Source organism: Silurus aristotelis (genome assembly GCF_946808225.1).
Source record: "Silurus aristotelis genome assembly, chromosome: 7".
Classification (NCBI taxonomy): Eukaryota; Metazoa; Chordata; class Actinopteri; order Siluriformes; family Siluridae; genus Silurus; species Silurus aristotelis.
This window is the reverse complement of record NC_139580.1, coordinates 21,036,787-21,052,667: the sequence shown is the minus strand read 5'-3', so window position 1 is coordinate 21,052,667 and position 15,881 is coordinate 21,036,787. Positions and strand designations below refer to the sequence as shown.

Genomic DNA, 15,881 nt, shown 5'->3' with positions numbered 1-15,881 from the left:
GGGAAGTAGCTTTTAACATGTTCCCATTTCAGTTTGGCCCCAAGCAACTTTAAAAGGTATTTTATGCTTGATTCCAGGTTAGAATATATTGTATAAATCCAACAAAACAACTAATTTGCTAATATGAGCTGTAATGATACGGGGCAGAATTTAACCCAATTTTCCAATTACCTTTGGAGTTGGATGTAATTTTGCCCTAAGCCAATGTGTAGTTGGCAATGTTTAGCGTCTTGTACATGATATGCAATGATCAAATTCTTAGCCTTTATAAGGCCATAATCTTTTTTATCAATGTGTATCTCCTGCTGTCAAGATGTTTGCAGAATTAGCCATATTTTCCCTTTTCATTAATAATAATAATTAATAATTTAAAATAATTATTCCAAAAAGATGTCTGCTTTTCTTTTTTTTCCTCAGTCAAATGGGGCCACTGCACTGAGCTCATAAACAATATAGTTCCTTCAATGTGATAGTGAACTCTGTTCTGTTTTATTGTAATGCAAATAAGGTTTCTTAGGAAAGTGTGTGTCCACCTTACAGAGAGGTGACAAATTAAAGGTAAAAACACCATAAAGTGTCTAGAAGTTGGCCACCACAAGCTGACAAAACACTTTTTAAATACTTTAAGTGCCTTTTCTCATTAATTCTAATTAATGGAGACTTTTAAACTTTGGTCCGTTTTTCTGAAAGATATTTCCACAACTGGTGTTTTGTTAATAGATGTGGAGAGTGTTTTCTAACATCTCATTCCAGAATGTCTCATCGCTTTTTTTTTTTTTTTTACTGGGTTGAATTTTAGTGACTGTAAAGTTCATAGCCCATGACTTTCAACATTTACATACTACCCAAGCCATTCAGCTTATAATTGTGCCCTGTGAATGGGGACATTTTCACCCTGAAAGAGTAAATTAGTAGTTGTTCAGTTATTTCATTGTTTGCTCTTCTTTACAAATTGAGCTCACATGTTGAGAGAAAAAAAATCCAAATAATGTTCATGATGATGATTATGATTGTGTCTCTGCACCTCCTCATGCCATGTCACGTGATCACATGCACTTGAATCACATTGTCTGGTAATTTGCTCATGTACATAAGCTTTTACACCATAATTTGTCCTATGATTTTTTTGATCCACCTTGTTCCACTTCATGTTCAGGTTATAGTTTACTTGTTTATGTTCCATGTTATTTAGAGTTGTGGTTTCTTTGTTTTTCTTTTTATGTTTTGTATATTGCACCTCAATTTAAATTATCAGCATTTGCATGCACTCCCCACTTCTTTACTGTGACATGATGACTGTGGACCAGCAATCCAGACTGTGAAATCCATCAAATTAATTTGTTTGTCCTTATGTTGCGATGATACCAGCCTCATATACACTGAAACTTCTCATTAATAGTCCAGCAGTGGCGTACACTTATTAGTCTTATCAGAATATTTGATTTGTTCCTTGGTGCACAATAAATGGTGATAACATTACTGTACTACCTGATCTCAAATGAGTAACGGCCCACTGATGAACAGCACTAATCACTTCATCTGGCCCACACACTGGTGAGGAATGACACAGCTGAATTAATCAGTATCTGGCTCCTATTACTCAGTCATAACTCATTCAAATGTTTGCAACTGAGTCACTTTTGGCAAGAGAGAACCAAACATTTAAGGCCGTTTTTGGTCCACATGACAAATGCAGTTAAAACTTTAAATCTGGATGCTTAACTTTGGGGAACTTTTCATCCACAGTACACTTGCTAATGCCACAAAAAACCTGTAAACTTAGTCAGTCATCTTCTAACCAGATTTCTTTACCATTGTTTATTTGTTGTTGTAAATACAATGTACTATTGCAGTTATTTTAAAATGTTAACAACATGTAAATAATTTACATCAACATGAGATAGCTATGATTCATTACATTTGCATTCATTGCTTATACACAATAGCACACTTGGATTTGTGTATTAAACTCATGGATGTGGAGATACCAGAATTAAAGCTATCAACCAGTGATCCCATGTGGCCCATGGTGGCTTGTTTATTATAGATATATTTGACTGGAAACCTGCAAAATGTTGCTCTCTGAGTTCTGTGTGAACTCAAAGGCACAGTGACCCTAAAGTCAAAACATAGGAATTCAACAGCAGATCATTGCACCTCCTGACTAGGAGAGTGAGAGCGCAATGCCATAATAGTGGGAGCAAAACCAATTGATATTCTCATGCAATGTGCGGTCACTGTGTTATGACTTTAAATTTAAACTACAATTTTACACACATTTTCTTATCATAACGAAAGATGGTTAGTTTTGAAGGTCGTTTTTTTGAAAACTTAAAAAATTGGAAAACAATGCAACTTGTTCGACCTCTTCAGAAAGTAATTTCTTTTAGACTATATAATATCATCTGCCATATATATATATATATATATATATAAAATCTCGACACTGTTTTGGCTATTGAATTATCCAGAATTAATCTATAAACCAATGATTGTTTCATTATTAATTGCATTTCAGCAGGCACTCAGGCTTGGATGATATCAACATACAGTCTTAGAACCTGTTTATTTAAAGTTTTCCTAATAAAAGCTTCTAAGAAACACTATTATGTAATGAACACTCTGTTTAAGAGTTATTATTATTAGTAAACACACACTCACAATGTTTTAACTATTGTGAAATGTGGTTTTAACACGGTAGTACAACCATGTGTGTCATCATCATGTGTTTTGCATTTGTATGACAGATCATACAGTGTAAACCCCAGAGGGCTTGAAATATGCTGTACAGTGTAGGAAAGCTTGGCACAACCTAAGTCAAGTTCAAAAGTATATTAAATTCGCACATTTTTTGTTAATTACATCTATCACTCTAACTCTCTTTCTTATTTTCCCCTCCTTCAACTGCCTTCTTTTTCATATACAGGTAATCTGGAGACATTGTTTACCCGAGGTTATGCCTGGCTGCACTGCTTAACGCATATATTCTTTTGTTAATTTAACAAGTAATAAAATTTTGATCTGTTTAATAATTAACTTGGAATATACTATACTACATGGTTATACCATAGTAACTGTGGGAAAATTACACATTGAAAAACATACCATAGTGAAATCCTGGCTAATTTGCCTACTCATAATTAAACCATAATTAATGAGACAACCTAGAACACAAATACTGTTCTTCAAATCTTTCCTAATTGACATATGTGTTTTGTTTTATCTGCCATGTTGTAATGCCCTTTGAAATGAATTGTAATTAAATAATGTGAGACAGTTCTTATAACTTTTGAAGAGTAGACTATTACTGTAAATAAAAACAGGGTTTCCAGTCAGTTATCAAGCAAAACATCAGCATTCATACCTGAATAGTTGCCAAAAATATAAACACTCCTACTTTCACTTTCTTTACTTACATGAACACATTTTCAGGAAACAGTATATATATTTCTCATCAAAATCTTACGTCACAAAAGAAATGCCATTTATGTTTAAGCAACAGAGAACAGCTATATGACTACTACATAATTATACTACATCATCCAGAACATGATTAACAAAGTAGAAGAATAAATATAAAGGCTTTAGTGAGTTTTAGTTAATCAGCATAGGCCTATTTTAACTTAATCCTAATCCATTTAATTACACATTTAAAAACTAACACAAGAATACAATTAAAATGTGTGTCCTTGCAAGTCTTAACCGACGTCAGAAAGGTCATATTTTGGTTAGTTGGAACTGTTTTTAACTTTTCACACACTGTAAATCAGCAGACAGAGTTTGCTAGTGGAAAACTGTGGGAAATATTTCAGAAAAGCAGTTACACATATCATTTTATTAAAATACGTTATAAACATATAACCAAAAGAAGGCATGTGGAAATATGGATCATTGGCCTATCACAGGAAAACTAGGACTGAGCCAGAAATACACCCTGAATGACATGAAATTCAATTGCTGGACACCAGGCGCACGCACTCTTGTGTCAGTTGAGTCACATCTAGGCCAATTTAGCATTATCTGGAGTGGGAAACCTGACTAGACATAAGATCATGCATAAAAACACAGATAGTAAAAGTGGATCAGAATTGAACCTGAAACCCCAGGTACAGCTTAGTCTTAATATCTGAAGTCTCAATGGTTTTTGCCTTGAAAGTAAAGAGATTAACATTGTATGAGCAGGTGCTGGAGATTGTATATTTCACATTTGTTTCCAAAATATGGTTGATTAACTACAGCTGGAATGTGGCTGCAGTTTTCAGAAAGCACTCCTTTCTAAAAGGAAAAAAATACAAGTAGAATTCTTAAAGATCATTATTTTCTCAATGCTTCAAAAACAAAAAGCATGAAATTATACTATAATATTATACTTATTTCTATTATCATAAACAAATTTAACAAAACATCTATTGCTCTAGCACATAAGCACTTATTCAGCTTAAAATATATAGATTTAGCGAATCCCGGTTTTCTGGCTGTATTTATTAAACATGGAAGTGATGAAAATAGAATACATTATGTTATATTTATTAATATTATTATTAATACATTATTATTATATATATTATATATATAAATTATTACATAATGTAGCCATTGGCCAGCTAAATAAATAAAACTGCACAGCTTACAGTTTGAACAATTCAAAACACTTACGCTTCTCGTTTGAATGTCTCGTGTGATATTTTGTCATTTCCTAGACCCTCGGGACATTCGTTGAAGTGATGGATACCAAGTGTTTTCATTGCTACAAAGATGCACATACATACATATCATTTTTATCAACACATCATCCTACCATAAAAATAAAATTTTCATGCAAAACCCAACCACTGGACCGAATATCTATAAAGCCATCACTCGTTTTAAGGAGATATGTAAAATATATATTCTGGTTAGTTTTAGCATACAAGCTGACATCCTTACCCTCTCTATATTGGTTGTAAGATATGAACCCTTGGTTTATAGGATCAAGGATACCACACACTGCATCAAGGTTGGAATCATCAAACAAACACGGGCAACTTGTGGCCTGAAGCTTTGATGCTTGCATTTGCTCAAGTTGGGTAATCAGGAATTCCTTTGGATGTTCTGGAAAAACAAACAAACAAACAAACAAACAACAAACAATGACACATAGTAAAATGATTCCATGGATCAATGAGACATGCAGAAATCCCATAAGATTTTGATTTTAATTCTCAAGTTAACACTACCAAGACATCAGTGTGTTGCTATTCACACGTTGTGGTTATTAAACCGTTTATTATGTTACAATAGTTTATTAAAATGAGATCGGATCCCTCTCTATCTGACACATGACTCTTACGCTACAGATGCGCGACATGACACCATATGAGAAGGTCAGAGGTGGATCACCTGGTCTGTAATAGAAGAGCATGCTAGTTAAGTTATTCATGAGTTCTAATATTTTATGATTTTCGAGGTAATGGGCAGCCTCTTCCTCCCGCGGTGTTGACATGATGCCGCTTCATTAACACTGCTCGGGCCTGACACCGGTTTGTTTGGCGTGGTTGCTTAGATACCAACTGCGCGCGCGTTCAATACGGCGTCCTTTCAAAACGTAGTGCGCGTATATTTGGGGTTTTACTGTAACCAAACCGGAAGCAACGTTGGAAAATACACGCTGAAAGCTTTTCACGTCCGCTTTTTCTACTTTCTTTAACTTACGGACTAAGTCAGTAGTCCCGCCTTTCTAACATGCACGTTACATATGCCAAAAACACAAATGTAAACTTACGTTTTTAGCGAAATTTACAAAAACAGACCTGCTACAGCGCCCCTTGCTGACTACAGTAAATCCCCTAATATGCGCGCAGTATTTTTTGGCGTGTATGCCTGCATGTGTTATTGATTGTGAATACATGTATAGTCATCACAGGAGTGCAGTGGAAATAGGTTTGTATCTCGCATTTCTTTACATGAATAAAAAATATACACAAGAAAAACAAATGTGTTGCACAATCGTGTATACTGCAGGTTCTTACAGGTATCAAGGCAGGAGCATAAATCACACACGGTGGATTTTCAACTGAATAATTAAACTCAACAACAATGTAATAAAATCCTGATTCACGCCCTCTCATCAGTTGATCGCTCTGTGCAGATTAAGATTGGGTTTCACATGAACACCCTACAGATCCATAAAATTACTGAGCAACCCAAGAACTATAAGGTTGGATTTGGACTGTAACTGAAATAAACAAATAGAGATGGAAATATAATGAATGGACATTAGGACAAAATGGGTTCCTTTTGAGTCTGGTTCCTCTCAAGAATTCTTTCTCATATGATATCAGGGAGTTTTTCATTGCCACTGTCACCATTGGCTCATTCATAGGGGATAAACATCTAACAGATAACTTAGAGGCAATAATATATAAATGTATCATGTATAAACTATTTATCGCTGTAAAACTACTTTGGGAAAATGTCAAGTTTTAAGGGTATTATACAAGTTAAACTGAATTAAATTACCCTATAGCTATGAAAAGTGACTAAAATGTGGTGTTAATGTGCAATAGTTTAATTATAGAGCAAATAAGGTACACATTGTATGCATTTGTGTATCCTCGTGGTACATGTAAAATGATACTAATAGTTATAGTGGTTATATTAATTTTAAAAGGAAATTAAATAAATAAATATAAGATTTTTGTTCTTTTGTGCTTGATGAATGAAATGTGACCTGTGACAGCAGCACAACATTTCAAGAGTTATTTTTAATTTGTCAATTAATTAAACTACATCATTAGGGTAATCTATTTTTATTAAGTTGATTAAAAAATGGTTAAGTCAGACATGACATGCTACTGTTTAGATAATTACATACTGTATTCCCCTATAGGGAATGCGATTTGCAATTATTGATATAAATGTCTTATATCAATAATTGCAAATATTATTAATACAAAACATGTATATCAATAATTGCAAATATTATTGATATAAATGTTTTATTATTCCTTATACTTTGTACTGCACCTTAACATTTGGTGCATTGTGGTTTGATAGATTACTAACTACATCCGGCGTCTGCGGCTCAGACACGGTATTGGCATGTATTATCCGGGTCGAGTGTGGCCTGCAGCTCACTTTGGCACAGGTGCTGTCAAGCACTGGGCCTATTCTTGTTTAACATAACTTTCCCGGATCTGGTCGCAGAGTCTGGGCCACTTCTGGCAATTGCTTTTTTTTAAATTCATAGACGATTAATTATTCAAAATAACATTGAATAAATTCTCAGATAGTGTCTGATCATTTGCCAAAAATGTGTATGGTACAAGATAATTAATAATAATAAAAGTACAATATAGGAGTGAACATTCACTTATACCTATAACAGTAGCACATTTATTTAGATGTAATGTTAAGGTCATACATTTATATGCTTTTAATTTCAATGCACTTCGTTGGACGCTCACGGGATCGTCTTCAGGCAGGATGCAGTGGAATAGGGCCTCATTGTACCTGTGGTTGATTCAAGGTTTGTGTTTGGGTGCAAATAAAACAATTGAGTATTTACCAATATACATAAATAGGTTTATGAATACATGTTTATCTGACATTTTCCCTCCAAAATGATCTGTTTGACTCAGGGTACAGGCTGCCAGTGTGTTTTAAAAGTGTATATTTTTCGTGATGAATGTAGAGGAATAATCCATCTTGGACTTAGTAAAACATAGTAAGATATTTTAACTAGAAAAGTGTAAATCGTTGTATTTGTGACTTTTTAACTCTACTTTGAGAGCAGTTGACGTAATCAGTAAGCGACAAAATACTTCGCGCGGTCCCGCCCTCATACTTGCTTGTGCGCATGCGTAAAACAAGGAGTCCTTGGCTGTGCTGGCTGCTGTAGGTGAACCGCACTGTTTCGGGACACTGTCAAAATGCAGAGCTGGAACCAGCTTTATCGTACCCTTGCATCGGTAACTCTTGTCTATGTAACTCTAGCGTGCTGCACTGAATGCGTATACAACTGTTTATGGACAGAAATCAAGCATGAAGTCGCTTTTTTTTTTGCCCAAATTGTCCACCGTTAAGGCCCAGTTAGCTCTATAGCCTGACAAGTAACATTAGCGTAGGTTGCTTAGCTTTAGACTGAATGTACCGGGTGAGGTGTGTAACTTAATTTGGCTGTGTTTGTCAAATCCTTACTTTCGAGGAAAAGCATTTACTGTATACATTAAAGTAAATAATGACCAGGAAATTATATTTAAATCACAGCTTAAAACGCCAGCTACTTTGTGTATACAGGGTCAAGCAGCCTTATTATCTTATCACGCCTAAGTCTTAATATTGAATACAGTGTACAGGTTGCTTAGTTTCTGGTGGATTTGTTGTTTGGTTGAAAATAGCAAAGATTTTCCCCAAATGCTGCCATTCGCTTGTTATGTGTCTACATAAATGTTAGGACCCTGTTTTGTTTACTTTTCTTTCACAGGCATTTTCTTTCTTTTTTTGTAATGTTGGTTAAACACATGTAACACAATGTGATAAACACAGAGTACTTTATACTCCTGACTTATCAAATGTCTATATTTATTAACACCTTTTTACTTGAATTATTTGTTGTTTGTTTTCTTCCCAAACAGCGAGGCCAGCACCTGCCTTGCAAACTGCACAGAGCCACATCATTGCCTCTGAGAACATATTCAGACAAAGCTGCAAGTAAGACTACTCAAGTGTTTTAGATAATCAGTGCTGCCATCATCTGAAATCCGTCATGTTTGTTTACCTTTACCGAAAGCCATCAAGTTCAGCTGATGTTTTTTTTCTAGTTGATGCTGACGTCACAGTGGTGGGCTCTGGGCCTGGAGGGTATGTCGCTGCCATCAAAGCTGCACAGCTTGGTTTCAAGGTAATATAAGTCAGTGTTCTTGGTAAAGGCAAAATTGATTTTTTTCTGGGGTATTTTTTTCCTCCTAATCATTATTAGCGCTTTTTCTTTCCTTCTGCAGACAGTGTGTGTGGAAAAGAATGACACTCTTGGAGGCACCTGCTTAAACGTGGGCTGCATCCCATCAAAGGTATATGTTTATATGTTTTATGGCTGGTCCACTACCTGAGTGGACCAGCCATAACATCATTTATTTATTCGCAGCAAATTTCTGATAATTGCATTGTTTTTTTAAGGCCTTGTTAAACAACTCTTATCTGTATGACTTGGCACATGGGAAGGATTTTGAAAGCAGAGGTATTGAAAGTAAGTACAGTGTCACATTTAAATTTTTTCATATCAGAGCTGCAGATACTGTGGTGATAATGTCATCTTGGTAACTCGAGCCAAATGTTTTCATTCTTTATTTACCAAGTTATGCATAGTGCTATGATCACTGTGTGTTTTAAGACATGTATCCCATGTGTTCTGATTTTCAGTATCAACTGGTTCTACAGTAATATAGTAACTGGCATGTTATCTGTCCTACCAAAATAGAGATTGACATGAATCTAACATGAACATTTGAATTTTAAGCCCGTTTTTGAATGCAGATAATTGATATTTTTTTCTTTTTGATTTTAGTCCAAGGAATTTCACTAAACTTGGAGAAGATGATGGCACAGAAGAGTGGGGCTGTAAAAGCTTTGACAGGAGGCATTGCACACTTGTTTAAACAGAATAAGGTGTGTATGTAAATGTAAACAGTTCTACAGTAGCACAAATCGAAAGGACATGCACAGTGAGCTGTTACTTACTACTGCTGCGGTGTTTATTTCTTCTGAAGGTTACACATGTCAACGGGTTTGGAACTGTAACTGGGAAAAATCAGGTCACTGCAAAGACTGCTGATGGTGGTGACCAAGTCATCAACACCAAAAACATCCTCATTGCTACAGGATCAGAGGTCACTCCGTTTCCAGGCATCGAGGTGTGTTTTCACACATTTAATCCAGCTTTTTCTGCCAAAAAAATCCACATTTTCAATAGTGAAACATTTATACACAAGCCTCTAAAAAAATACACTCCATTAACGATTAAAAAGTTTTTTTTTTTTTTGTTTGATGTAAATTAGTAACTTTTGTGTTCACAGATTGATGAAGACACTATAGTATCCTCTACAGGAGCTCTGTCCCTGAAGAAGGTCCCAGAGAATCTCATTGTTATTGGAGCTGGAGTTATTGGAGTGGAGCTGGTGAGTAAATAGGACAACAGTACAACGACCAGGCATAACATTATGACTTTATAACATCAAGACCGGTGACGTGTATAACACTGATTATCTCTACATCATGGCACCTGTTAGTGGGTGGGATATATGAGGCAGCAAGCAAACAATTTGTCCTTGAAGTTAATGTGTTAATAGTGGGGAAAAATGGGCAAGTGTAAGGATCTGAGTGAGTTTGACAAGGGCCAAATTGTGATGTCTAGACGACCGGGTCAGAGCATCTCCAAAACTGCAGCTCTTGTGGGATGTTCCCAGTCTGCAGTGGTCTAGTGGAAGGAATAGTGGGGAACCGGCGACAGGGTCATGGAGGCCAAGGTCCATTGATGCATGTGGGAAGCGAAGGCTGGTCTGTGTGGTCCAAACCAACAGATAAAATACTGACGCTCAAATAGCTGAAGTTAAGGCTGTTAATGTCCGTAGGGTCAGGACTATTTTGGCTGCAAAAGAAGGACCATCACAATAATAGGCAGGTGATCATAAAGTGTACTTCTCACTATTCCAAATTTGATACATTTCAGGGTTCAGTGTGGCACAGACTGGGCTCCAAAGTGACAGCAGTGGAATTTCTGGGCCATGTTGGCGGGATGGGCATTGATATGGAGATCTCCAAGAATTTCCAGCGCATTTTGCAAAAACAGGGCATGAAGTTTAAGCTGACTACCAAAGTTATGGGTGCTACCAGGAGGCCTGATGGCAAGATCGATGTGGCGTAAGTTTGAACTTCAATTTAGAATGTTTTTTGCTTTTTTCCTACTGTAGTAAAAAATAGTGCATACCGTATTTTTCGGACTATAAGTTGCTACTTTTTTTGTTTCACAAACTTCAAGCCAAAAAACTGAGCGACATTAGACCAATGAAATTTCCGAACGGAAACGAAAAAGTGCACTTCACATGTGTTCTGAGCTGCACGGCATCGGGAGAAAAAACATCGCACAACGATGACAAAAGAGAAATACAAAAGAGAAATACAGTGGTACCTTGACCTACGAGTTTAATTCGTTCCGTGGACGAGTTCGTATCTCAATTTGCTCGCACATCAAATCAGTTTTCCATATTGAAAATACTTAAAATGGCATTAATCCGTTCCAACCCTCAAAATGACACCCCGTTTTTATGTTTCATGTTATTAAATTGGAAAATACATTTCTAAATAACAAATCTTGTATAAAACATAATAGAAAGAGATTGTAAAGATATAATAAGGTTTTATTCAGTGTATTTTCCTTGGAGATGAGACGACTTAAACTAACGAAAACGTGTGTGTGTGTGTGGAGGGGGGGGGTAGAGGTGGGGGGGAAACTCGTGTTTTACTATCACGCCTGTACACTACGTATCCCTAAACTTTTAAATTTTTACTTTTTCTTCTTTGCTTATCTTAATTTTCGTCACAATCTTCGCTTTCTGGCTTCGCTTCGCCATCTAGCAGCGGCGTCTCGTACCTCAATTTTTTGCTCGCGTAACAAAGCAAAACAATCGACAGAGTGACCGCTCGTACCTCGGAAATCTCATACATTAATGCACTCTTAGGTCAAGGTACCACTGTAGTTGTGAAAGGAAGGAGGAAGACAGTGAACAACGACTTACTTGGTAGGCTACTGTTTAGATACAAGCCGTTGTAGCGCGTTGAGTCAGGGTGAAGGGAGAGCTCACTAAAACCCCAGTTCCAACACAAATCATATAAGCACAGACAGGTTTCCAAAACTCGTGCTTTTTAATTTTTTTTTGCAACAGCGTTATGAGTTAGTCAAAGAAACTTAGAAATGAGCATCAGAAAATAATAAACACATAATCCTCGGTCCACACACACGTGCAGTAATACTTGAAGTATGCAGTGCCGGTCTTTTCCCAAAATACCGCTATGCTCCTAATAGAAGCGCAACATATTTCACCTGTTACACAGTGTATAACGTGTCTTTCGTTAAAGCCTGTGTAAAGTACATTAGTGTAGACACTTGCGGCTTATTTATGTTCAAAATAAAAATATTTGTAAAATTCAAAATTATATAATTCGGCTTATATAAGGGTGCGCCTTATAGTCCGGAAATTACGGTAATTGTAAAAAAAAAAAAATAATAAATAAAAACAAGTCACACCAGATATTTGGACAATACGTCACTACAGTGTACAGTTAGAAAAGTGAAAGCAAAAGATATCAAGCGTGCTGAAAAGATGTTCTACAGGCCTTCCCATATATTTAGTTTAAACAGCCCCAAATGGACATTATGAATTTTCTGAAGCTCCAAGTAAAGACCACTTAAATATTTTTTCAATTCTATAATGTTAATGTAGTGTTTTGGTAAAAGCTTTGTTATGCCAAGTTTGTTTCAGAGTCTGTGTTATCAAGGCTCAAGCAGAGAGTTAGAGCAGTATAAAATAAGTGATTAAAACCGACCCTGCCTGTTCCTGTTGGGAACCCCTGATTAATTCTGAGCATGTTCCTCTGTTATGACAGGTTTTACAATTACAGCATCACTTCTTCGAGAGTACATTAGTCTCCAGCAGGAACTGTTTGCTCTGAGCCGAACACAGTTTTCCTTCAGCAAGATTGAACTGACTGTAGTCCATCTGCTTTTAATAATACATGTTATGTCTATGTGAATAATGGTGAAATTGTAATATTTACTGGGGAAATTTTAGTGTGGGAAAAACATTGCAGTATTTTTTGTTTGCAGAGTGGAGGCTGCTGCAGGAGGCAAGAACGAGACGCTGACTTGCGATGTGCTCCTGGTGTGTGTCGGCCGGCGCCCTTACACAAGCGACCTAGGTCTTGAGAATGTTGGTATTGAGCTGGACAACCGTGGCAGGATACCAGTCAACAACCGCTTCCAGACCAAAGTGCCCAGGTATTATTACTAATTTAAAAGTACATTTAATTATTTTTCTTGTCACCAAGAGAATAGTGATGAAAATATGTAGATTAATGCAATGTGTTCTTGCAGTGTAACATGGTAGTAGGAAGTCAAAATGATCTGAAGCAGTTCTTTATTAAAGAACAGACAGATTGCACTGAGAGTTGTTATGGTTGTTAGATAATTTTAATTAATTAATGAATTTATTTATTTTTGCTACAGTCTCACTACAACTGAGATTTTAAGTTTCTTATCCTCATCTACACATTTTATGGTATGGTTTATATTGGAGCCCAATAACACTGACATTAAGGTGTGTAAATATGCATATAAATCTGTTAATTACAATTTCTGTCACTGAGTAGGTAGATTTTCTATTTATTTATTTTCCTATTATATTGTCTAATCGTGTATTGATGAGTCAGCAGTCTTAAAAGTAATGTTACAATGCTATTATGTTGTACACTGATTGTGGTAAAGGTCACAGTTTACATTTTGCACTTACACAGTTTGTAATTTAGGGATGTCCATGCATTTGTGCAAACCATCTGAGCTTTTCCTAAGCATGCAAATGAACTAATTAGATTTTGGAATCGATCCAAAAATGGTTAAGGTCACAGCAGGGCAATTAGTTAGAAGGAGGGGTAGATTTTTGGTTGTGGAGGCCTCTGTGTTGAGTTCTACTTGTTTTTTTGTGTGTAAAACTTGCATTGTAAGTATTTTCTGTGCCGATTGTGAATAATTTGATTACTAAGAACAAAAAGTCCTTGTTTTCAGTCAGTGTGCTTTTCTGAATGCAGTATTTTTGCCATTGGTGATGTGGTGGCTGGTCCCATGCTGGCACACAAAGCAGAAGACGAAGGTATAATTTGTGTTGAGGGAATGGCAGGAGGAGCCGTTCATATAGACTACAACTGTGTTCCGTCTGTCATCTACACACACCCTGAAGTCGCTTGGATCGGTAAGAATGAGGAGCAGCTTAAGGAAGAGGTGGGATTTTTGTCCTTCATTTTAATGAGCTCCCCAACCTTTGGCATCATTTAAACATTCTTTACCTCTTTGAACATGTTTCCTTTAGGGCGTCCCATACAAAATTGGCAAATTTCCCTTTGCTGCTAACAGCAGAGCAAAGACTAATGCTGATACAGACGGCCTGGTGAAGGTCCTGAGTCACAAGGAGACGGACAGAATGCTGGGAGCACACATTCTTGGATCAGTGAGTAGCAGCAGTACTGTGTGGCTAATTTCAGTACATAATTGATCCTTTTTTTTTTTTTTTTTTTTTTTTTTTTTTTTTTTTTACTTTTACACTGGACAAAAAAATTAAACATTTTTATAGCAAAGAGGCATTAGCTGTGGGATTGTCTGCTTGTACATGTTTTTTCACTCATTGGACAAATTTGTGCCGTATGTTCATAGAAAACAGACAACCAATCGCCACACTCATCCAGCACTCAATTACACGATAATTAAATAATAACTAGTTTAAAATATTTTGTATATGAATCCATTGATATTTCTGTGAGGCTGCATGTAATCGGTCTGCTTTATTTTTGCTTATTGTTCATAGTTCAGTTTAGCAGCTTGAATGTAATGGATTTGATTCCTAACATGCAGTTTAATGCAGTGTTACCATGTTTTACTGCTGGTATTAAACGAGAATTCTTTATTCTTATGGTCTCAGATCAGCATGTTTCATCCACACAGAAGTGCAATGTGCCTAAACAAATTTAACAAAAGGAATGCACTATTAATTAAAACTGACCAAACACTACACCCTAAATAATGTACACTTCAACAGATATTGATTTTTTGGCTGCCTTTTTTTTTTATTTTTTTAAACAAAATACTTTGATATGCAGGGAGCTGGTGAGATGATCAATGAGGCTGCACTTGCAATGGAATATGGAGCATCGTGTGAGGATGTTGCGAGGGTCTGCCACGCCCACCCTGTAAGTATTTGGGGGGTTTCTTTAAATGCATAATTGCAAAACACTGCATAAATGTTACTGGGTACTACTATCGTGGGAAAAACTGTTAAATAAGGTGATTTTTTTTTTACCTGACCTCTTCTGATTTGTTGACTTGAAAATTTCTTCCTTTTCAGACTGTTTCAGAGGCCTTCAGAGAAGCCAATCTTGCTGCTTCATTTGGAAAAGCTATTAATTTCTAAATTACAAATCACATGTATATAATTGGTTTCAGTACATCAAAGTGCACATGCTTGACCTCCTGAACCCTTAGTTTTCAGGAAAAGACATTATTAAAAATCTAAAGTAAAACGGTATTCCATTTGGTATGTTATTTAAATGTTCTAATAAAAGGATTTGTTCCTCACTGGTCTGAAGGAGTGTACATCCCATATGAGTGTAATGAATTTGTGGTGTTAACGATCTTAAACAATGCAGGAATCCTAAAACACGATGGAGATTGTCTGCAGTTCCACATAAACAGCTGTCCAGTATGCATACATACAGAAATTTTATTGTTAAAATATGGAAAAAATTTTCTGTGATAATTTTTTAATCTGTATAGTATGCAAAAAATGTTATTGGATTTGTCCAAAGCCCTTTATCATGGACTTGAACCTTTTCTGCTCCAGAAGCACTACATGTCTGAACCAGTGATTTGACCCCAGCTTCTTTGCGGCTATGATTTAAAAAGATATTCATTGTACTGAATATGTATAATGTCAATAAAGATGCCTTTCTAATCAGATGATTAATAACGAAGAACGGGTTGTTCGGTTTAATAGTCTTTTTAGGAATATCAGGTTCTAGTTTTTATCTATTTTAATTTATTATAAAGTTGAAATAAAATAAAAAAATTACTGGGGAAAATTTTT

At 36.0% G+C, this 15,881-nt stretch overlaps 2 protein-coding genes across 2 annotated transcripts; one reads left to right on the top strand and one right to left on the bottom strand.

Annotated features, from left to right (window-relative positions):
- Positions 1-4,652: 4,652 nt before the first annotated feature.
- efcab10 (EF-hand calcium binding domain 10) lies at positions 4,653-5,599 on the bottom strand (the record flags this gene model as incomplete). The annotated part of the gene is made up of 3 exons (XM_083546046.1): positions 5,380-5,599; positions 4,927-5,091; positions 4,653-4,747 (listed from the first exon to the last, which is right to left on the bottom strand). The coding sequence occupies exons 1-3, from the start codon at positions 5,480-5,482 to the stop codon at positions 4,653-4,655; spliced, it is 363 nt and encodes a 120-aa protein (XP_083402172.1). The 5' UTR covers positions 5,483-5,599.
- Positions 5,600-7,797: 2,198 nt separating this feature from the next.
- Positions 7,798-15,771, top strand: dld (deltaD). Its single transcript, XM_083546022.1, has 14 exons — positions 7,798-7,949; positions 8,616-8,691; positions 8,802-8,881; positions 8,982-9,050; positions 9,157-9,226; positions 9,545-9,645; positions 9,747-9,890; positions 10,053-10,154; positions 10,706-10,896; positions 12,860-13,030; positions 13,837-14,026; positions 14,115-14,252; positions 14,899-14,988; positions 15,144-15,771. Exons 1-14 carry the CDS (start codon positions 7,911-7,913, stop codon positions 15,207-15,209), a joined length of 1,527 nt encoding a protein of 508 aa, XP_083402148.1. The 5' UTR covers positions 7,798-7,910; the 3' UTR covers positions 15,210-15,771.
- Positions 15,772-15,881: the final 110 nt, after the last annotated feature.